The sequence below is a fragment of the Trichechus manatus genome, unplaced genomic scaffold, assembly GCF_000243295.1.
Source record: "Trichechus manatus latirostris isolate Lorelei unplaced genomic scaffold, TriManLat1.0 scaffold00190, whole genome shotgun sequence".
Classification (NCBI taxonomy): Eukaryota; Metazoa; Chordata; class Mammalia; order Sirenia; family Trichechidae; genus Trichechus; species Trichechus manatus.
The window spans coordinates 488,366-512,174 of NW_004444126.1; the positions used below are offsets into that span (position 1 = coordinate 488,366).

General features: G+C 43.3%; 1 protein-coding gene across 2 annotated transcripts in view; it reads right to left on the reverse strand.

The window, feature by feature from the left end:
- The window catches only part of ZNRF3 (zinc and ring finger 3), a 68,670-nt gene extending 47,018 nt beyond the window's left edge, over positions 1-21,652 (reverse strand). For both annotated transcript variants that reach the window (XM_004387616.3, XM_023741776.1), the window contains exon 1: positions 21,360-21,652. In XM_004387616.3, coding sequence (XP_004387673.1) covers positions 21,360-21,485 — 126 coding nt within the window. In that variant the 5' untranslated portion in view covers positions 21,486-21,652. The remainder of the gene's footprint in view (positions 1-21,359) is intronic.
- Between the last annotated feature and the right edge of the window lie 2,157 nt (positions 21,653-23,809).

The window sequence follows — 23,809 nt, forward strand, 5'->3', positions numbered from 1 at the left end:
TTGTGTATTATGTTGACTGGGCAAGTTCTATCAAGCACCACTTCAGTTCATTCATGCAAAAATTCTCTTGGATTTTAAGTTTTAGGGTCTCTAATATGTTAAAAATTTTAAATCCTTTCATTTACTTAAATTGCTGTAGAACAGCAATATGCAGCAACATCACAGAAATGTCTAAACTGGCAATCTGTTTCTAGGCCTAAGCACATACCGTTCCCTCTGCTGGGAGAACATCTTCCCTCCCCTCCACTGCTCACTCTTCTTCTGCCTGTCTCTTGATGCACGCCCTGGAAATGCCTTCCTTATCAAGGGATGTTCTCCTGCACGCTAAAACCATCAAACCCACTGACACTCTGTCTGGTCCTGGGACACGCTATGCAGTATTTCTGCTCCTGCTCGGTTCCACTCTTGGAATTTCCTTCTCTCCCTCCCTCACCCCAAACCCATCCATTCTTAAAAGCTGAGTTTCATCTCTTCTGTGAAGCCTTCCCTACTAACACACTACTGGTCCAGGAAGACTCCCAGGAAAAAGTGATCTCTAAGTCAAGACCTGAAGGAGCCCCATTCTGACTGCCTCACGATGGCCCCCCGTGTTCCAGTGCCTACAGGGTGGCTGAGCACTGTCGGTACTCCAAAGTCGCTTACTAAACATCAAGGAATCAGGGCAACCAGGCCAAAGGAGTGGATAGTTCTAGTTCTAAGATAGTATCCATGGGTGGTACAAATGATTAAAGTGGTTGGCTGCTAACTGAGAGGCTGGTGATTTGAGTCCACCCAGAGAAAGGCCTGGTGATCTAATTCCAAAAAAATCAGCCAGTGAAACCTGACAGAGCACACATTTCTACTCTGACACACATGGGGTCGTCATGAGATGAAACTGACTCAATGGCAACCAGTAGTTCTAAGACATCAGGTAAAACTTAACACACTTTATACATCCATATCTTAAATTACTAACTCTAACCCAATAACTGGATAAAGCTTCTTGGTTAACAAAGAAGATTAATTTGCTACCTAGACTATTCAGCCATAGAATTTGGACAAACAATAGAACTGAACTGGATGAGTATTGAGAAATGTCCAACTTCTCTAACCCTTCCATTAAAGCTGCCAACAAGGACTGCTGTTGGTATTAACTGGATGAAAATCAATAACCTTCTTCTGAAGAACCACTAAGTTCAAGTCAAGGGCAATCACCAGTGCACTCTTGACCTGCACAGATCTGACCCCAGACTCAGGCCATTCATGCCTGTCCTCATTAAGTTCTGTCCAGAGAAGGTACAGAAAGAAAATGATGCTCATTCAGTATTGAAGATGCTATGTCAGACAAGCTTGACATTGGAGGAGAAAGAGAATACATAAAACCCAAAAGGTTCAAGTGAACCAGAACTCCAAACTCCTCTTTTCTAGTCTCTGCCTGAAACAAAAAAGAGTCAAAGTAAATCATGCCACCATTAATTTCTCCTTGTCAAGTTAGATAAAGAATCTTGGGAGAGTAAGCTCAGAACACAGAATAAGCGAAGCCACTGCCACCACACAGGGTGACCAGTGAACTCAACCCCAGAAGACTCCCTGGCCACAGACTAGAGCTCTGAAACATGTGACCATGGTGCCCCAGCTGAGACCCGAATAATTCAGGTCTTCAACTCCCACTAGTAATGGGACATAAGTATGCTGGCATTTTTGAAACAGAAAATATGCCATTTTGTTACTCCCTTCCTCATTGTCTGAGCGTACCAACGAGCTCCTTGTGTTACGTATAAGAGAGGTACCATTTCAGGTAAGTTTTGTAAGAACAAAACAAATAGAGTTTCTATGGAGGGGAAACTGAGAAAAAGAAAAAAGAGGAGATATGATTAAAATATTACAAAAGGAAAAGACTGATTGCAAATTAAAAGCTACATGAGAGAAACTAGGAATTTTAAATAAGATGATTTCAGTGGGACCTCTTATTCACTTATTGGTATCTCAAGCACCTAAGAAACTTCTTGTTGTTAGTTGCCGTTGAGTCAATTCTGACTCATGACGACCCCATGTGTGTAGAGTAGAGGGGTCCATAGGTTTTTGCTAGGCCTATCTTCCGAGGTGTCTCTGGGTGGGTTAAAACTGCCAACCTCTGGCTAGTAGTAGAGGGCTTAACCGTTTGCGCAACCTGGGACTCCTAACTAAGAAATTAGATACCTGAATTTAATCAAACTTTTCCTCCTAGAATGTTCAAAGTAATCTGACACCAGCCAGTCCCCCCATACTAGAGGCCCTCAGGCCCATCACAGCTCATTTGAAGAGGCCAGTGGGGATGGGACAGTGGGGAGGTCCAGGGCACTCACCCACCTCTGCCATGATCAGCCGTAGGACTACATACACAGTACTCGGGTCACCCTGTACCCTAAATCCTGCATCAACAGAACAAATCTAATACCATTACCCTCCTGGAGTATCACAAGGATTTTGGATAATGTGTGAAAACATCTGGCACACAGTAGGAATGTAATCATGACACTGATTATTATGGTAGCCAGCATCACCCTTCACTTTACTTTTCACTGGCATGCCAAGTGTGCTACCTTTTCAGTCTCTGTATGCACGTTCCAACCAAAACGCACCTTTGAGAATGCTGGAGATTCTGGACTGAGACATTCCCAAAATCCACATGTGGCCAGTGGATCAAACAGAATACTATGTTGGTGTAACAAACCTATATAAGCTTCGAGTCTGAAATTTTAGCAAATATTTTCAAGAAGGATGAGTTACAAGGATGAGTTACAAGTAGTTAACACCACCAGGGCAAATTTTCTTCCAGCAATATAAAAGGCACATCTGAAACTGCCCCCAGAATCCCCATCACTACCCACACAGGAGACTAAGCCATGTGCCAGGACCGCTGGGGGCGTCTTCTGCAAAGAGCCACCAATGATATGGAAAGGACACATTAGGTTAAAACAGCCAATTCAAATCATAAGACCCTCAATCACCCCATTTCCCATACACGGGATACCCTCTCTGTAGTACAGTAAGCCCAAGGCAGAAATGAACATTCTTAGCTCCAAGCTAGGGAGGTAGGCTTTGCATCCAAAACATAAGCTCTCCAGAGGATATTCACCTTCTAATTCCATTGTCATCTCACCTTTTAATTCCACTGTCATCATGTAGCAGTGTTCCAAGAGGATTAAACCACTGACCCTTTCTCTCTGGGGTCAGATATGATAGACTTCATTCCCCTGCATTACTCAACGAACAATCAAAAACAAACTCCAAACCCCCCTGGGTGACTGCTCCACATCTGTGGCCCCAGAGGGGCCAGAAAGCACCGCCACCCAAACTCAACTCTGGGGACACAAAGCCAGGGCCATTTCCCCACTAAGCCCATCACAGCACAAAAGCCAGTGCAGCCCATTCATTCTCTGCTGGCCCGAAAGACACAGCTCTAGTTGAGAGTCCCGAATGGCCTCGAGTTCCCACTACCTTCCCCAGTCCAAGCCCTCCTGGTTCTTTTTCTCCCCTATCCAAAATGAAGCCAAGTCCTTTCCTAGAAGGGGCTGATGCTTTGCTCCTTTCTTCAGTTTCCAAAAGTCTACTAAACAGAGGGCTGGGACAGTTGCATAAACCTCTATAAGGGGGCACGTGAGAATCCATGTGCTACAAGTGTGTGCACCTACTCGCACACCCTCCTGTGGGTATGTCTGGGACGTTCCACAATGTCCTCAGCAAAGGCGGGGCTTTCCTCCTGGCCAGAGAGGGTCGGAGGCTGGGAGGAGCCATCATTCTGCATCCCTTCAGGCAAGCAGGGTGCTGCGAGGAGGGGAAAGGTTCCCTTTGAAGCACATGGCGCCAAGAGCTTCCCAGTGACCATGGAAACAGGCGCAGTGGGTTCCCAGCCTGAGAACCAGGGGGAGCAGTCGTGATTCAAACACCAAACACACACGGTGGCTGAAAAGAGAAGACAGGAGGGGCTGGGGTGAGGGGCCGGCAGCTCTAGGCTGGCAGGAACTGAGTGGCTCCCTGGTAGGAAAATCCGGCCAATGCAGCCGAGCAGGTTCCTGGGGTTTCCTTTTTATTCCCCAGGCTTTCTTCTTGCTCTGTCACTGCCCCTCGGGTCCTATTCAGCACCTCATCAGATCAGTAAAGCCGGGCCTTTGGCTGGCCTGCAGGCGGGAGCCTGGAACTGCGGGCGGTGATCAAAGGGGTCGCCGCCTCCTCCTCCCGCCAGTGGCCGCATTGCTCCGGACAAGGCCCTTCCTAGGTGATCCCAGGGAGGCACTGGGGAGGGCGACAAGGAGAAGCAGCTTTTATGTTTGCCTTTCTGTGAGAAAAAAACACACAGCCCAGCTTCAAAGTAGACAGGCTACTGGCAGGTCAGAGCACCTTCTGGGATGTCTCTGTTCTGTGATAGAGAAGACACACCTAGCTTGGCCTTTTTGGGGTGCACTTTGAAGCTAGATCCTGAGCCTGAAAGACTAGCGGCCCCGCAACGAGCTGCTTCCCGTTCTCTTTCACCGCCCTTCACTCCCAAACCTTCAGCTGGCTGCTGTTACATGGAAAAGTCTCTTTTCTAAGATATTGTGCCCAGTTTCTTCAGGGCTCTAGTTTAAAAGGGGAGAAAGAGTAATCTGGAATTTTTTTTTCAGCCAGTAAGAGGAAGCAATGTGATTAGAGTCTGTTTAAGGAGGAAAGATTCCCCTACTTTCTAATGAGGATCTTTTCCCTGGAGTGGGGTGAGAACAGAGCCCCCTCCTCAGTCTGGCTGTGCCCTGGCCAAGTGTCTCTGGAAGAAGGCAGTGTTTGGACAGACCTGTAATTCGAGAAGCCCATTAGGTGCATTCTCCCTTTCTTACCTTTGTTGGGCTGCCAAAATATTTACTTGACTTCTTAACTCTAAATCTCTGAAACACACCTGGATTGCCTAAAACAGGCAATTTTCCTATTTTCTCTTATACACAGGAAAGAGCCCAAACTAAGCAAAGATGACAATAGCAGAGAGAGATCAGGAGGGTGGGGGCAGTAAGAATGGCAGCAGAAGCTGCAGCCTGCTTATATAACACAGCCAGCCTCAAGAAATGGGTACATGCTGGGTTTGTCTGTTTTGTCACGGGGGGCTGGGGGAACACAGTGGCATTGCAGGCGGTGTGGAGAGTTGAAAGTAATTCTACAAGCAATCCTTTTGCAAAACAAATCGATTCTATTTTGACCTTTAGGGAAGAGCTGATTTCCATGCTAAGCAAAAATTTCATGTGGTAGCCAACTGCATTTTTCTTTTTTTTACACAATCATGATACTAAAGCCAACTGCACTGTAATATCAATAGAGGGACTGAAGACCATATGACAGGAAAAATGGGGTGCTAAAACAACAGAATTTGTGGTGTTTTAGATGAATTTCAGATGACAGAAATGACCTAGAAGAAAACTGCAATATATATATATATATATTTTTTTTTTTTTTTTTTTTTTTTCCTCAGTGCATCTATAAAAAAGACCTTGGGAGAAGAGTCCCAGGTCTAGTAAGTGGGAAGCCACTGCCCAAGTCTCCCCTGGCCACGTGAGCCTATCCACCAGCTCTGGTTTCTGCCAAGTGATTTCTGAAGCACAACTTGCCAAGGACAAGTGGCCTGAAGTCAGACCTTCCAGGCAGGCTGTGGTTTATGGGTAGAACTAAACAGAAGGTCCTGCACTGCCGGCTGGTGCTGTTCTTAGGAGCAGGGAATCTCAGTTAATGCTTCCACCTCCAAAAACACCTAACTGCCCCCCCACCGCCAGGACAAGGTCCTGGCCATCAACTGTTGTTGTTGCTGGGTGCCATGAGTTGGTTCTGGCTCATAATGACCCCATGTGACAGAGGAGAACTGCCCCAGAGTTTTCTTGGCTGTGATCTTTACGGCAGCAGATCACCAGGTCTTTCTCTCACGGAGCTGCTGGGTGGGTTCAAACTGCCAACCTTTTGGTTAGCAGCCGAGTGCTTAACTGTTTGCACCACCACAGCTCCTAGCCATCATCGCCTAGGCGAATTATTTTCAGTCTGGTGCTCAACAGCAAACCTTTGAAGAAAAAATTATTTTGGTAACATTTTTCAGATCCTGAATATTCTAAAATGGAACCCTCAAGCTGTTAACTTTTCAAAGGCACTAAAAGCACAGCGAGGTGGGAGGCTGACTGGCAGCTGTCACTCGCCCACGTCCTTCCTGCAGCATTGTTACGCAAGTGCCTTTATTTTAATAGACTATCTTGTCTTCCCTCACTTAGACCTCACAGAATATAACCTTAAGCCCATCGGAAAGCAGGTCGCTACAGCTGGTGAGCAGGAGCATATGCATTCACAGGCACTTGCTGGGATTCTAAGAAAGTGGCAGGCCGGTCTCTTTCCGAATCATCATTAGCCAAAAAAAGGGAGGAGGCTAGACAGTAGCTCTCCCATCTTTCCATATTTTTAACCTATCCATTCAGCTACTGAGTTGGAACTGAAGGAATCCACTGGCATGCCTGAAGATCTACCATCCTCCCTCTGGAGGACATGCGCAGAGCAGTGTGGCTCAGGTGCCCCAGGTGAAATCCAGGGAGATGAGAAGGTGGGTCAGGACAGAGACCAGCGATGAAGACACCAAAGCTTCCTGGCTCTCTACTTAACTCACCTTTACTCCCTCTGTTATCTTAAAGGAAACCCTGGTGGCATAGTGGTTAAGAGCTATGGCTGCTAATCAAAAGGCAGGCAGTTTGAATCCACCAGGCGCTCCTTGGAAACAGAGTTCTACTCTGTCCTATAGGGTTGCTATGAGTCGGAATCAACTCAACGGCAAAGTTTTTTTTTGTTTTTTGTTTTTTATTATTATTATAAGGGTTAGCTTAAAAGCTTCTGGAGGGAAAGAGAGAATGAATTCTTTAATAGGAACCCCAGGAGGGCCTTAAATATATGGCTCTGTAAAATACCACAGTAAAGACAACTAGCAGGCCTCAGTGAAAGAATGAGTCTTCTAACGGTTTCTTAGATATGACACCAAAAGCACAAACAACAAAAGAAAAATTAGATAAAATGGACTTCATCAAAATTAAACACTTTTGTGCTTCAAAGGGCACCATCAAGAAAGTGAAAAGACAATGCAAAGAACAGGGAGAAAATATTTGCAAACCATGTATCTGGCAAGGGACTTTTATCTAGAATATATAATGAACTCTTAAAACTCAATAAAAAAGAGACAAATAACCCAATTTTTTAAATGGGCAAAGGATTTGCATTTCTCCAAAGAAGATACGCAAAAGACCAACGTCACGTGAAAAGTTGTTCACCATCATTAATCATTACGGAAATGCAAATCAAAACCACCGTGAGATACCACTTCACATCCACTAGGATGGTTATAATCAAGAAGACAGATAATAACAAGTGTTGGCAAGTTATGTGGAGAAGTCGGAGCCCTCACACACTGCTGGTGAGAATGTAAAATGGTGCATGCAGCACTATGGAAAACAGCCTGGCAATTCCTCAAAAGGATAAACATAAGAGTTGACATAACAACCCAACAATTCCACTCCTAAGTATATACCCAAGAGAAATGAAAACATATTCATACAAAAATGTATACACGAATATTCATGGCAGTATTATTCACAATAGACAAAGAATAGAAACAACCCAAATGTCTATCAACTGATTAACAAAATATATCATATCCATACAAAAGAATATTATTTGGCAATAAAAAAAAATGAAGTACTGACACATGCTACAACACTGTAAAACCATGAAAACATTATGCTAAGGGAAAGAAGCCAGTCAAAAAAACCACATATTGTATGGTTCCATTTAGAAGAATGAACAAATCTGTCTTGGAAAAAGTACGGCCAGAATGCTTAGATGCAACGATGGTGAAACATCATCTCACATACTCTAGACATGTTATTAGGAGGGACCAACCAGTTCCTGGAGAAGGACATCATGCTTGGTAAAGTAGAGGGTCAGCAAAAAAGAGGAAGACCCTCAACAAGATGGATTGACACAGTGGCTGCAACAATGGGCTCAAGTATAACAATGACTGTGAGGATGGCGCAGGACCAGGCAGTGTTTCATTCCGTCATACACCGGGTCACTATGAGTCAGAACTGACTCGATGGCACCTAACAACAAGGGATGAGGGGGCAGGGTTTGAGGAGAAGAAAGACGTGACTGCTAAAGGGCATAGGATTTTTTTTCGGGGTGATGAAAATGTTCTAGAATTGTGGTGATGAATGTACAACTCTGTGAATATACTAAAAACCACCGAACTGTACATTAAAAAAAAAAAAAGCCTTCACATGGGAATGAGAAGCTGACCAGTCCTTTCTGTCCTATTTGTGTATAGAGTCCAACTCTCTAAAAAAACATTTTTCCAGAACAGAAATGGGTAGAAAAGTTTTGGTGATGAAACAGTCTTGGGCAACCATATGCTGGAGTGGAGTGAAACCTGAATATGGCAATTATGATAATAAACACAGATTCTGAAAGCAACTCCCAATGCTTTCAGAGTTGGAGCAGGGATATGATGTACCGGGTAGGGGAGTATAAGTATTAACCAAGATTTGCTGGTCAGAAGAACAGCACAAATAGGCAGTAGTTTTGCTGATTTACAGATGAATTCTTCTAAATGTGTTCACAAGCACATTTTGCTTAGCTCTGCAAATACGTCCTAAAGCAACAAAAATTAAAACAGTATGATGTTGGCCCAGAAAGGGTTACAGAATTTATATGACAGTAGATAGCTCAGGGTATGATCCTACTATAGAAAAATAATATATTATTTTTTAAAAGTAGAGAGGTATATAAAATGCCAGAAAGGACTTATAGGGTGTTGGGGTAACTCTACTAGCCACTCCTGATGTTACACATCAAAATAAATTCTGAAGGATTGAAAGATTTAATATATTAAAAGAAAAACATCATTTGGAGGTTTAGGACCATTGTTTCATGGGACATTCAAGTTAATCAGCCTAATAATGTGTTTAGTGCTTCTGTTCTACCTCCTAGCTCATTTTGCAGTGCCTGGGGTTTTAAATGCTTGCCAGCGGCCATCTAAGGCACAACAATTGGTCTCTGTTTGCCTTGAGCAACAGAGGAAGAAGGAGAGTCAGAAGCAGAAGGAGGATATGAAACGTGTGGCTAACTGCCTCCATGAACAACCCATCTCCTTTGCCATGAGACCAGAAGATCTGGATGGTGTCTGGCTACCATTACTGAACATTTTGATCAAAGACTCTATAGAAGAATCCTGATCAAAAGGGGGAAAACACAGAACAAAATTTCAAATTATGAAATCCAGACTTTCTGGAGCCATGGAGGGTATAGATTAACCCCTGAAACCATTGCCCTGAGATAATCTTTAAACCTTAAACCAAAAATATCCACTGAACTCTTTTTAAAACCAAACAATAGTTTTAGCTTAATTAGTAAAAAATATCTGCCTTGAGCATTACGCTCTTTTAACATCTATCTATATGGGATCAAATTGACAGCAGCAACTCAAAAGATTAGACAGGAAACTTAGTAGGCAGTGAGTTTATGTTAATGAGGGAGGAACAACTCAGAAAAGCAGGGTGAGAATGGTTGCACAACCGAAAGAATGTAATCTATGTCACTGAATTGTACACCTAGAAATTGTTGAATTGGTGTATGTTCTGCTGTGTATATTCTCAACAACAACAAATTATTTTAAAAAAGACAGCAATCATAGAAAAAGTAGAAAAGGCAAAAATGACTTAAGTTTATGGGAAGGTAGAAAAATTAAGCTTAGAAACAGACAAAATCATGAACAAATGATGTCTCTGTAAAAATTTAAAACTTCTGCTCATCAAGAAAGCTAAATAAACAAAATATAAGTGAATAAAAGGGCCATTCAAAAAATACTCCAAAGGATATTACCATAAAAAAAATCTACATTAAAACTCACCCATAAACAAATGGGAGCCCCTGGATGGCACAAACTGGTTAAGTGCTCTGCTAACTGAAAAGTTGAAGGTTTAAGTCCACCTAGAGGTGCCTTGGAAAAAAGGCCTGACGATCTACTTCTGAAAAATTGGCCAATGAAAACCCTGTGGGGCACAGTTCTACTCTCATACACAAGAGGTCGCCATCAGTTGGAATCAACATGACAGCAAATAGTTTTTTGTTTTTTGTTTTTAATAGACAAATGAGCAAGGGACCAGAATAGACAATTTGCAAACAAACGAAATTTGGTTAGTATACAAAAAATGCTTGGAGTTTAATATTTTCGAATAATCAAAGAAATACACATGACAACAATGAAGTACTATTTTTTCCTTTAAAATTAGCAAAAGAAATGTGTTAATGATAATAGGCAATGCTAGCATTATTTCTGTGAAAAATGGTTCAATCTTACTTCACTAAAGGCAGGGTAAACTGAGAGAACTCTACTGAAAAGCAATTTGCAACGGTTTACGTCAAGAGTCATAAAAAATCATTCATATTCTTTGATCTATAATCTCCTCATGAATATGACCCTAGGGAACTAGTAATTAAAAAACAATCCAAACCTATCTTACACAAAGAAAGGTTTTTCAGTTTGGCTTACTTGTAAGGGTTTTAAAAATAAAACAGAAGCAATCTAATTTGGGAACCCTGGGAAAATGGTCAGCTCTCTTGTCATGTTATGCAGCCATTAAAATTATAGGTTATGAAAATAATAGCAAAACGGTAAAATGACTAGCATATATTATTAAATTTAAAAAAGGCAGAATAGGCATTATCCCTTCATGATAATTACATTAAAAAGCAGGCTCAAGGAAGAAGATTCAAAGGGAATAAACCAAATTGATTGTGTTAAGCAAGTAGAATTAAAGCCCCACCCCCACCCCGCTTCTGTTTTTGAAATCTCCATAATGAATTGTTTTATGCAATGACCACTTACTGAGTACTTGCTATATGCGCTAGGCACAGTTCTGGGCACTGGGGATACAACAGTGATGGCAAAAAAATTGTTATAATGTTTACACACTAAAAATAAAACTAAGGACCAGAAAATTTCTCACAGTTACAAAAAAAAAAGTAAAATAAGGCAATGCTATAAATTCTGGGTATACCATTAACATAAGGGGTTATAAAAGATTCTACCAACTGAAACTTTTTTACAAAAGAAAAACACTAATAAAATAACTGATATAAAAATCAATCTACCATGTTTATAAATAGATAAAAAAGAAAGCTTTTGTAAGCTAAAAACTTTAAAATTCGATTTCTAAAAATCAAGCTAAGGTAATAAACGTTCCTTGTATGTTCCACATTCTTTTCTCTGAGGCACATTTAAGCACTGATACATTGGTGAACATCTGTATCTACAGGTTAATGTGTGATAGTAAAGGCCAAGTACCACCATACATCACAAGAAACAGCCCACGTTTTCTAGGCTGCCTAGAATTCCATTTTATTCAACAATGCTTAGGGCAACTGGGATGTGTAGAAACTCTCTTATTACTTGTATAACCTACAAAAACGATTCCGAAGTTAAAAGTTCACACTGCCTCAAAATTAAGACACAGCACACAACACGTTAGATCACATAGCCCAACATTTGATTTAGAAAACAAGACTAACAAAGCAGAATGTTCCCCTGTACCTTTTATCAAATAATATATAGTGCTTTTTGGAAAGGAAACCAACACAAAAGGCAGAAAAAGAGAAGAAACTGCATTTATCTGGAGTCTGAGAATGTCTTGTGATCCAGGCTAGCAGACCACAAGCTCTTAGGTGTTTCCATTCCTCCCGCTTCTGGACCTGTGAATCTATGTTTCTGGTCAACCTCCCCAGGACTGCTACTTTACATATTAAGTATGTTTTAAAACAGCTTACCAAAAGCTGACAAGGGTCTTGAGCGCTGTATCTTTTAAAGAACTATCTATATGAGATCATACTGACAACGGCAACTCCAAAGACTAGATAGGAAGCTTAGGGGGGCCGTGAGGTTATGTTAATGAGGGAAGAACAACTTGGAAAAGGAGGGTGAAAATGGTTGCACACCTTGAAGAATGTAACCAATGTCACTGAATTGTACATGTAGAAGTGGTTGGATTGGTGTGTGTTCTGCTGTGTGTATTTTCAACAACAATAACAAAAATAAATTATTTTTTTAAATGTTGATAAAAAAAAAAAGAGTAGGCAAGGACATTAGCTATTTATGATGCGCTTTTCTGCTGGCCTGTCATACCATCTCTAGTTTCCCATGACAGCCTCATTTGTGATCCTTGTTTCCATTGAGAGCCTGGTTCAGTTGGTAGGGACAGTGGCAGGGAGGTATGTCACGGGCCAGGCTTTCCCCAGTCCCAGGAGGCGGCCAGCTGCCTGTGTCCTCAGGCTGGCAGACACACTATTTGTTCTATTCATTCTATCTTCAAAACTCCCCTAAGCCTCCCAATGGATTTCAAATAATGGTTTCAGTTAGCCTTTTTTGGCTGAAAAAGTCTCTGATCTACTTTTTTAAAAAAGCATTGGGCTTAACATAGCCTTTTAACCAAAAGGTTCCCGGAAGATTTAGGTGTAGAAGAAAAGCATCAAACTAAAAGCTTGGAAATTTCAAATCACATCTGTGCCCTCAGGAGAAAAGCAGTATTCCCTAAGTTTTTCCTGTCATATCATGCCAATCTTTTCCTCCTGATCTGATTTATTTTACGAAGTTCCTTTCTTGCTTTCCTTTTTAACCAAATATGGAAGGTATTTACCCAAGCACTCCTTAAAATAAATCTGAAGAACCTTCCAAACTTCCTCCCCAACCAGAAACCCACCTCAGCTCACCTTTTAAAAAGGGCTTCCATTTGCTTGCTAAGAGTACATTTACAGAGGAGAGGAAATAGGTATTTGTCGAGTACTCACATGTCAAGAACTTGACATACACTGTATTTTTAATTCTCACATTTACCTTTACAGAGGGGGAAATGGACAAATGGAGACAAAGCAACATTAACAAGCCCAAAGTTACCCAGCTATTACTTGGGTAGAAGAACTATCATTTGCACCTAGGCTGGAAGGCTTCAAAGCCCAGGCTCTTTCCAGTTCTCACATGGAAACATGAATGTGCTTTAACACTGTTTCTTAGCTGGGTAGGCAGTATTAGATTGTTAACCTCACCATTCACTTTAACAGTATATACCACAAAGGCTACCATGAACCCTCCATTATGCTGGAGCGCAATGGGACAGAGAAGAGAATGAGGGAGGAAGAAGAGACATTTCAAGTCTTCTTAGGGAGAGAAAACTTGTACTTCATGATACGAGAGGTTTCTCCACCTCAGCATGAGTGATATTTAGGGCTGGATCATTCTTTGTGGTGGGGCTGCCCCGTGCCTGTAGGATTGAGCAGCATCCCTGGCCGTTCCTAGTACATGCCAGTGACAACCCTCCCACCCCTTGACATTTTTGTCTGGAGACCAAAAATATCTCCAGGCATTGCCAAACATTCCCTGGGGGGCAAAATCACCCCCAGTCGAGAATCACTGAAATAAGAGGACCCAAACAACACGCCTTAGAAAGGTATGATACAGGTAAGTGTCCCAAACAGGTGCATAGGTGCTACCAAAGATATCATGCCAATGAGCTGTAGTCACAGTGCCTTCTGCTCAAGTATGGACAAACATGTCCTTTTTTCGCTGACTGGAGGAAGCCTGATGAGATCAATGCCTGTGAAGTGGTGCAGCTGTCCGAGACCCTGGTACAGCCAGCTGCCTTCTCCCCTTCCTCACAGCAAATCACACCCAAGGACTTCAGTCCCACCATCCCTCTCAGGTGGGACTCTCACACTCAAGAGTGCGAAGCTGGGCTTGGCCTAAGCCCTGGGGCACTTAGGTAGCCCCAGGAAATACACACCTGTGACTGAAAGCTCAAAAGAGAATGGGATGCTGCAGGACAAGCCTCCCTACCTACATGGCTTGTAAACCCCTCTGCAGCTTTACTCAAGCTCTCACAAGGTCCTGCTTCAAGGTTCCAAAAAGTCATGGCTGAAAGTTCTGTCCCAGTGCAGGTCTCAAAGATATTAAAACCTTCTTAAGTTCTTCAAATTCACTGTTTGGATATTTGTTATTAAAAGTGGAAAACAGCAACCCACTGGTTTTACTCCAATCACTAGCACTTTGTTTTCACTAAGACTCAAGAGAATCGGACATCCATTCACAAAGGGACTATCCATCACTTCGGGAATAAAATGCTGCCTTTTCCACCTCCACTGCCATCAGGGTCTCCATGTATTGGGAAACCATTTAAGTAATGCACTTCGAGTGCTAAAAGAAACTGAAGAATAATAAGAGCAAGAGGGAGGATGGACAAGAAGAGTTGCTACTTTATTGAGTATTTTCAGCTGTGTCAGGAACAATGCTCAACCCTGTCATACACCATCTTCTCCTTTAATAATCCTGGCAAGGACTTGGTACTGTTCCCGTTTAAGGAGGTGAAACAGATGCAGAGGGGTTGAGTGACTGCCGGAGGTCACACAGCTTAAGAGGGTTGGAACTGGGGTTTAAACCTAAGCTAATTTGATGTCTAAACCCAAGTCTTCACCATTAACACACCCACCCCTGCCCTGCCCCCGCAACCATCCCAAAAGATTAAAACTTCCTTCGACTGTTTTTGGAAACCCTGGTGGTGTAGTAGTTAAGAGCTATGGCTGCTAACCAAAAGGTCAGCAGTTCAAATCCACCAGGCGCTCCTTGGAAACCCTATGGGGCAGTTCTACTCTGTCCTATAGGTTCGCTATGAGTCGGAATTTACTTGACGGCAATGGATTTCCGTAATGGGCTTACTGTTTCCTAAGGAGCCCTGTGGCACAGTGTTTAACTGCTTGGCTGCTAACTGAAAGGTCAATGGTTCGAACTCAGCCACTCCACTTTCTATCTTAAGGTCATTTTGGTTATCGGGGTCTTTACTCAGTCTTTGGGAAGGAATAAGTTACCAAGACACTCTGAGGGCTGGATGTGGGTTGGGGGAGGGAACATGCGGGTTCAGCTCTCTGTCACCCTCTCCATCCCTGGGTTACACATGAGCACTCTGGCAATAGTTTTCTCTCAGTGCAGTAGTTCTCCACCCGGCCACTCTGTTGGCCGTGCTGCCTCCACATTTCACATTTGCCTAAATGGAGAAAGGGCAGATGAGGAGAATGGGGAACTCTGAGGGCAAACATGGAAGTGTCCTCAGCAATTTCACCTGCTTGAGCCTCATCAAAGCCTTTCAAAGAACTGAAGTCTGGGCCCATTTAGTTTCTATAAACATCCAGCAGCACAGAGTAACCTGATCTCCCCAAGCAGCCTAGCCACCACTGCCAAATGAACAATCCTGAAGAACGGGCCCCATGACACTGGCCCCTTCACCAGAAACCTTCAGTGGCTCCCTGTCACGTAGGGAATAAAGACCAAACTCCTTAGTCTTAATGAAAGCTTCTTAAGTCCCCAGCCACTATCAGCTCCCACTGAAGAACTTCCTGCTCCGTTTATTCTGCCTTGTTCCTGATGATTATTCCCAACCTCACCCTGCCCCATGCTCTCCCTGAACCTGTCTCACACAGCTCCTCTCTGTAAAACCTGTCCTGACCTCTCCAGCTCACATGGTCTTGCTTCTCCTCACTCACAACAATGACTGTCTTGCCAGGACTTGGCTCTCAACTCAAGGCAAGAGGATTTGATTTTTCTTGGGTACACATAAACCAGATGAGTCCTTTCTGATTGGGCCGTCTCTGAATGACTCAGGATAAACTGAGACTTTGGTGACTGCAGGGAGCTGCTGAGCCCAGCACTGCCCCCCACCAGCTTTCTTCTGGAAAACACATCTTCCTCCCACTCCCCACCCACGGCAGGGCAGGAAAAGCCAAGTTCCAGTGTGTTCCCAGGCCCAGATCACAGCTGACTAGCCTAAGGGTGAGCACCTGACCCCAGGTGGGCCAGTAAGTCCCTTTTCTGGAATCTTTTAAACTTGAAACTCAGGGAGTGTCAGGCCCTAGGCTAATGGGGACTGTGTCTCCCACTCAGTGGGAGGAGAAACAGAAAGGTGAATGAAGCAGAGGCACAGACAGAGAGGATGGGGAGCAAGGGGTCTGCTACATCCTAGCCCCAGAACCCAGCTGTTCTAGGAAAGCAACAGCTCTCCTGTCATGGGTTCCGTGACACAGCCCAGGATCCTCAGAGCAAATTCCCCTTTCTGCTCAACGTAGCTGGAGCTGGGTTTCTATTATGCGGAACTCAAACAATCTTAACCAAACCAGTGACTACTGAAAAGCACCCAATTTTTATCTAGGAAAAACTGGCAAAGTCACAGAGGGAAGGAGAAGAAAGTAAACATTTATGAGGCAGTACAGCAGTCTTATCTCAAGTCTCAGCTCAGCTACTTGTCAGCTGTTCAATCCTAGGTTATATACAGAGCCTCTCTGGGACTTGATTTCCTCACGGAAAACATGGGGATGCTGGACGAGACTTCAGAGCTTTCTGACAGTAGAGGAGACATTGCATATAAAGCTCTTAGCACTACACCAAGCACTCAGTGAGCACCTGACACATGACAGCTGTGTTTCCACTCTCATCAGGCATTTATTATGAGCAGGGTCTGTGTTAAGTGCTCCACAAACATCTCATGGAATCCCCACATCAACGACAAAGGCAGCATCAGCCCCATTTCACAAACGAGGAAAGTAAGGAACTAAGAACTGACGTTGCTTTTCCAAGGCCGCTCAGCCAAGGCTGGGTCTCTCTGACCTGCAGCTCCTTTCCTTCCTTGTCTTTTTATTAACAACTCCCCAGTGCCCTTTTAAGTGCTGGAAAGAGTCGAGTTCACGCCTCCTGACCATCCTGTCTTTCAAAGCTCCTGCAGAAATCCACTCCAATGGCAGCCAGTGGTGTGGCAGGTGTAAAAAACAAAAAACAAAAACCACCCATATGTGACAGAATAGAACTGCTCCATAGGGTTTTCTTGGCTGTAATCTTCACGGGAGCAGACTGCCAGGCCTTTCTTCTGCGGTGCTGCTGAGTATTGTTGTTTTGCCATCGAGTTGACTCCAACTCATGGTGACCCCATGTGTTACAGAGTAGAACTGCCCCATAGGGTTTTCTTGGCTGTAATCTTTATGGAAGCAGATCTCCAGGTCTTTCTCCCACAAAATCGCTGGGTGGGTTTGAACCACTGAATCTTTCGGTTAGCAGCTGAGAGCTTAACCACTGAAACACCAGGGCTCCTTGCTGCTGGATGTAGAGTATTTAACTCTGCCTTGAGCTGTGCAATCGGTGCCAGGTGGGCTTTGTTAGAAACTCCAGCACATCTTGTATATCCAGTGTTGTGAGATTTTCCACACAGTTGACAGGCCATAGATGAAGCCACTAAAGCCAACTGTCAAATCTCTTACCAGCACCACAAGATGCTTAATAAGACCATAGTCTCAAGGGACATCTAGGTCAATTGGCATAACATAGTTCATAAAGATAATGTTCTACATCCTAGTTTGGTGAGGTCTTAAAAGCGTGCAAGTGGCCATCTAAGATATACCTCATGGTCTCTTCCCATCTGAAGCAAAGGATAGTGAAGGAAACCAAAGACTCAAGGAAGCAATTAGTCCATAGGACTAATGGCCCACAAAAACCACAGCCTCCTCTAGCCTGAGACGAGAAGAAATAGATGGTGCCCAGCTACCACTACCAACCACTCTGACCAGGGACACAATAGAAGGTCCTGGTTAGAATGGGAGAAAAATGTAGAACAAAACTCAAATTCATAAAAAAGACCAGTCTTACTGGACTGATAGAGACTAGAGGAACCCCTGAGACTATTGCCGTCTAGATACACTTTTAACCAGGAACTGAAGCCACTTCCGGAGGTCACCTTTCAATCAAATAATAGACTGGCCTATGAAATAAACGACAACACCCATGACCAAATATGTAAGACCAAATGGGCAACATTTGCCCAAAAACAAAGATGAGAAGGCAAGGAGAGGTAGAGAAACTGGAGGGATGGAAACAGGGAAGGAAGAGTGGAAATGGGGATAGTGCTGACACATTGCGGGGACAGCAATCAATGTCACGGAACAATTTGTGTATGCATTATTGAATAGGAGACTAACTCGATATGTAAATTTTCACATAAAACACAATAAAATGTTCAAAAAAAAAAGATGCTTAATAAACATTGACTGAAATAAAAGGTTAAAATGCCTCCACTTTGCAGATGGCATAAGACTCTTACTTTCATGAGAAAGCTGCTCAGAAATGTCAATTTTTTTATATTTTAATGTTCTAGGACTTAGGCTATTACAGGTAATAGAATTTATCTTTAATGTTGCAACTAGAATCTTCCCAAGCTAGAATACCAAGAAAACATTTTAAATATGATACAGAAGCTCAAAATATTAGAAGAACAAGGAATCCAGAACAGCCTCCTTACAGCAACTGAGGAAACAGAGACCCAGAAAGCCAAAGAGATTTGCCAACGCTCGGTCTGAGGCAGGGTCTGGTCTGGTACCCTGGCTGCCACTTCCCTGTGGGCGACTCACCCGCACCCTAACTCTGCCTCTCTAGCTGATCCTACTGTCGGCACTGCCTCCTACAGAATCCAAAAGATTATAAGGAGGGGATCATAAATCATTTTTTTCTCATGAGTTTATAGTGTTCTTTTCTAAGGAGTTCAAAAGTGCTCAGTAATAAACCAAGGTGATGAGTTTATGTCTTTTGCTTTTAAAATGAAAACTTTATCTGAACTCCTGGAGAGGCATCTATTTTTTTTTTTTTTAATTTAGGACATTCCTCTCTTGTTTCAAGCTTTTGCCCCATGGCATTTTCTGTGGGAGGGTGGGACAGAGGGAGGGGAATCCCTGAAGGAGCCTGCTGTGTGTGCTGGGTCTAGCCCTCCCCCATTCTCCCACAGGCTTTTCCGAAGGCCTGACACGGCTGTGGCTGACAGAGTCCTCCCTTCTATGGTTTTCAACAAGTCTCAACGCTGACACGGAGGAGTTCCTCCCGCCCGCACATGGACTACTTGGCTGTAGTTTTTTCCTTTGCTGTTGATGGCTCTCTCTATTGCCCACCTCTTCTTGCCAGAGCCTCCAAGAGCAAAGAAATGGATCAGAAAACCACACCGTCTGCAGGGGGTCACACTGCCCACGAAGAGCACTGTGTCTTTACCCTTGTCTCTTGTCACTGCCCTTGGGGAATCAGAAAAGAGAATATACAGTTAGTAAAGTTAATAAAACTGAAGCTGAGAACAACCACGCTTTAAAAAGATGAGAGAGACACCTGACTCATAGCACCTCCTGCACTTTCCAGGTTTTAAACAAAAGTGAAACTGTCTTGTTTTGTCTGGCCTAAGCTTTTTTTTGCAAATGATTTCATTCAGATGTAAACTCAGCCGCCTTGCCACCACGCAGTCTTTACAAACAGAAACATGGTGGGCTGCTGCTTGCAAGCAGGGAAAACCACACGCTTAGCCTCTGGGCCTCCACATTCAATAAATATTTGCTGAATGAATAAACCTAAGAGGTACTTAATGATTCAATATATGTCTAGAGTTTTTATTCCCCCTGGCTTCACAGGCCAGCAGGCCAAACCATACGAAACTCTCCAAGTAAAACCAACAGATGGTTGTTCCAGACGGAGGAGGAAATGACTGGGTTCTGTGAGTGACTTCAACAAGTCCCTCCACCACTAAACCGTGAAAGAACAACGGGGTGACCCCCTGTGAGTCCTCTGCCAACCCATTTACAGACACAACAGACACAAAAATGGAGCCCCACCGGACTAGGGCAAATCAACTTTAGCCAAGGAGGTGAGCCCGGCACAGATTAAGTATAGGAGAAAATATTATATTAGGAGCATAATACCTACAAGGAAAGCTCTATTTCTAACCTTTGGGTGTAGCTGACATTTCTTCCAGGAAAATATTAAAATATTCTCATGGGGGTTGCTGTTCTCCTACCATCACTAAGCAGCTCTGGCCAACTATTTCAATGATGAAGTTATTTAAATAAGGGCCTGGGCCACCTAAAACATCTTGATTCAGCTTCTTGAACTGTAAACCAAACAGGTAATAATAACTCCTCTGTTTATTCCCAATCAAAGGGCAGGAGAACTTGACACAGGCTCTAAAGCTACTTAGAAGACAACCAAGTAGGACACAATATCACAAACTGAGTAGACCTGTGCGGGTCTCCTGGGCAAAAGGTCTTTCAGGAACCATGACTGGGACATTTTCAAATCTAGCAACCTGGAGCAAAACGACTTCTTCTCTTGGCTGGAATTGCCAACAGACTACAAGCTCCAAGAGGTCAGGAACTAGGACTGTCCCCCCACCCCACCCCCCGAACATCTCCCCACGGTGCCTAGAACAGCATCTTTTGAGAATATAAAAAAGTATCCAGGCAATAACACTAAGGAGATACCACCTTTCCTCTAACCAAGATTCTAATAACTTTCTCTGAATCTTTCCCTTTAACAAAATAATCCAGGGTAAAACAGATCGTTACCTATCACATTTTAAGATCCTTGATAAACGGCCTTCCAAAGTAAACGTATTTCTGTTATACTGTAGTCAAAGGTAATGCTGACCGTCTTGGCTAATATGTCTTTTTAGTATTTCTAAATGTGCTGACAATACAGCCAACGGCAATAAACATTTTTTTGAGAGCTTACTATATGCTAGGCCTTTGTACCTCATCCCATCCTCCTAACCATGCTATAGGTTAAGTTCTAATACACAGCGATAATTCCTATCCGCTATTCCAAAACCAGAAATGCTCTAAAACCCAGGAAGTTTTCCATAATATATTTGGCAGCAAAACTAAATGAATCTGAACTCATCTGGAGGCAAAGCTGACCTGAGCTAGCACTAGGTTATTTAGATTTTAGTTATCTTACTTAATGTGAATATCCATGTGTTCTGCTACACAAATAGGAATGTGTTTGATAACTGACTGCTGCTCCAGATTCCCTGAGGGTTACTTAATATAAAGTATATGCACATGATACCTTCTAAAATCCCCAAATCTCTGAATTCTGAAATATCTGGCCCCAAGGGTGTCTGATAAAGGATTTATGAATCTCTATTATCAATCCATTTCACAGAGGAAAAGAAACAGAGACTAATCGAGGGCAAGTAACTTGCCCTAGGCCATTCAGTGGACAAGTGGTGGAGCCAACTCTGAGGCCACCAGTGTCCTACACAGCCTGAGTGTGTAAGCACTATGCTGGGCGACCACAAGGTATGCCTTAGTCCTCAACCCAGGATTTCAGCTAAAGAAACAACACTGCGCCATTACAGCTCTTCTCCATAACCAAGTATTTGAGGAACAGAGAAAATGAAAGAGTAGAGAACACCAATCAGAATCAGAGCAACTGTGTGTGGGGGCTGGGGGGAGTAGGGGGCGGCACTGGTGCTTACCTTGCCCAATACAGTGAGGCATGGTTTTGGGTCCAATTCTGGCTGTTCCAGCTTCACCACTCCTACCCAGCCATATTCATACAAGTCCTCTTCATCGTTGTTATTACACAGGCCCAGTGGGTGCATCTAGGAAATAAAATGGAAAAACTTCAACACACAGTCTGCAGATTTGCCTGATTCATTTTTTGCATTTCTCAAATTTAATAGCCAAAACTAGCCTCAAAACTTAAAATTAAAGAGGCGGGCAGTTTTTCAACTCATGGAGAATGCTATTTCAGCACAATGAGCTGAGCACTAGGAGAAAACAATAGAGCCACTACAAATATATTTTATGGATACTGTCTCACTGCTTTGTAAGCAGTGGTCACCCAAGGTTGACACCACCCTGATGAATGTTGGGAAAGAAAAACAGCACAGCTCCCGTATAAACACCAATCTAAATAGCTGTGAAATACCCATAAATCTAACATTAAGTGCCAGTTATAGATGAGACTAACCAGATTAGTGTCTAAGACCGTTTGGTTTCCAAAGCTTAATGACACACCTACTTCAACTTACGTTAAAGAACTTAGAAAGACGTTCAGGATTTTACGAAGAGCCCACTAGCAATACTGCAGAATCACCAACATAATTAAAAGGCTGTTTAGAGACTATCCTTGGTTACTGGGGAACAGAAAAAATTCTTTGAGGACTGAGCCCTCTCTGGGACGGACTATGGTTCTTCAATGATGAGCAACCTAAAATGCCAAGACCTCCAGCTGGAGAGAGAATGAGTAAGGATGGTAAGTCAAGCTCAGTCACCTTGACCTCCAGAAAAGGGTTCAGAGGCCAGCTCAAACCAGTGCGGTTCAAGTCAGCTTCTGAAATCCCAAGTCATTTCAATGGCAACCACACTACTGACCCATTTCTACAGTATTCCATGATATTTTTTAACCCAGTCATGCGATTTGGCTTCCAGATGGACGGCTGCTTTTTGGTACTTACACATGTATTGGGTTTGGTCAATGATGAAGAGCTGTGTTGGGGGAGCACAAGTATTGCTCAGGTCTAAGACCTTGCATCTATATCAAAACCTAACTGAAGAAGCCAGACACAAAAGGCCACATATTATATGATCCCATTTATAGGAAGTATCCAGAATAGTCAAATCCAGACACAGGAAGCAGATTAGTGGTTGCCAAGAGCTGGAGGGAGGGGGGAATGGTGAGTGACTGCTTCATGGCCACGAGGTCTCCTTTTGGGGTGATGAAAATGCTCTGGAACTAGATTGAGATGATGGTTGCACAACACTGTGAATGTACTAAATGCCACTGAATTATACACTTCAAAATGATTCAACTGATCAATTCTATGTTATGTGAATTTTACCACAAAAAAAGACATTAAAAAAAAAAAAAAAACTTTACTAAGTGCTTACTCAGAAATTACTTACAACAGGCTTTGTGCTGCCCTTAGCCAATATGGGCTCTACATTACAGCAGCTCTTCTGGAAACTGTGTCCTGCAGAATACTAGCCCTGCAAGATGAAACACTGGGTCCTTGGACAAGTACACAATGTTGAAAAATACTTCATAGAGATTCAGGATTTATATTTGGAAGTTAAAGGTCTGCACAGACCTACAGGTTTTTCTTTTTTTTTTTTTTTTTAATGGTTTCTTTTTTAATGGTCCTTTGCTACAACCAGTATTTCCTACTCTCTTAATTAAACACTTCCTACTATCTTAATTACAAGCCCATTTTGCATTCAATATGATGACATTATTTCATGGAACACACTTTGAGAAACACTGAGTTAGGAGAACCCATAAACACACATGAGAGAATACCCCTCAACTAACTATGACATAAGGCAAAACTAAATGTCCTCAAATGCCAAACACCTTTGACGGAAAGAGTAAAGGAAAAAAACAGGACGAGATGGAGGGACAGTCGAGGGCAGGTAGCGGGAAGGTGAGGCTGGGAGGGCAGGTGGGATGCGGAGAGGGAGAGGAGGAGAAGAGGGTCAGAAATAGGAGCCAACAGCGAGGAGGAAGTGAGCCTGAGCAGCTGCAGGCTCCCTCCAGGGAGAAGCAGGACTCATGGCCAAGGAGAGGCATGTCGAGGGTGCTTCCTGAGGCACACAGAAATCTGAACTATGTGAGCCTCAAACACACCCGCAGGCCCAGGCCCTCGGCTCTGCCAGGCTGGTGCCCTGGGCGGCACTTGCAGCCGCAGGGCTCCTCTGCCCATTCAGCAGGCACCCCTCCCACTTTCCTATGAGCTCCCCTAACAAATCTTCCCCTCACACTGGTGACTGTTAGCAGCTGAAAATGTCAGCCCTGTCCACAGTGTTGACATCTGAACAGGGATCAAAGCTTTCAAAAACCAAAGGAATTTTTCTGTAGTGCCAACGGGTGCAATTGGTTGGCATGAGTTGTTTGTTTTGCCATGGAGGGTAAAGAGGCCACCAA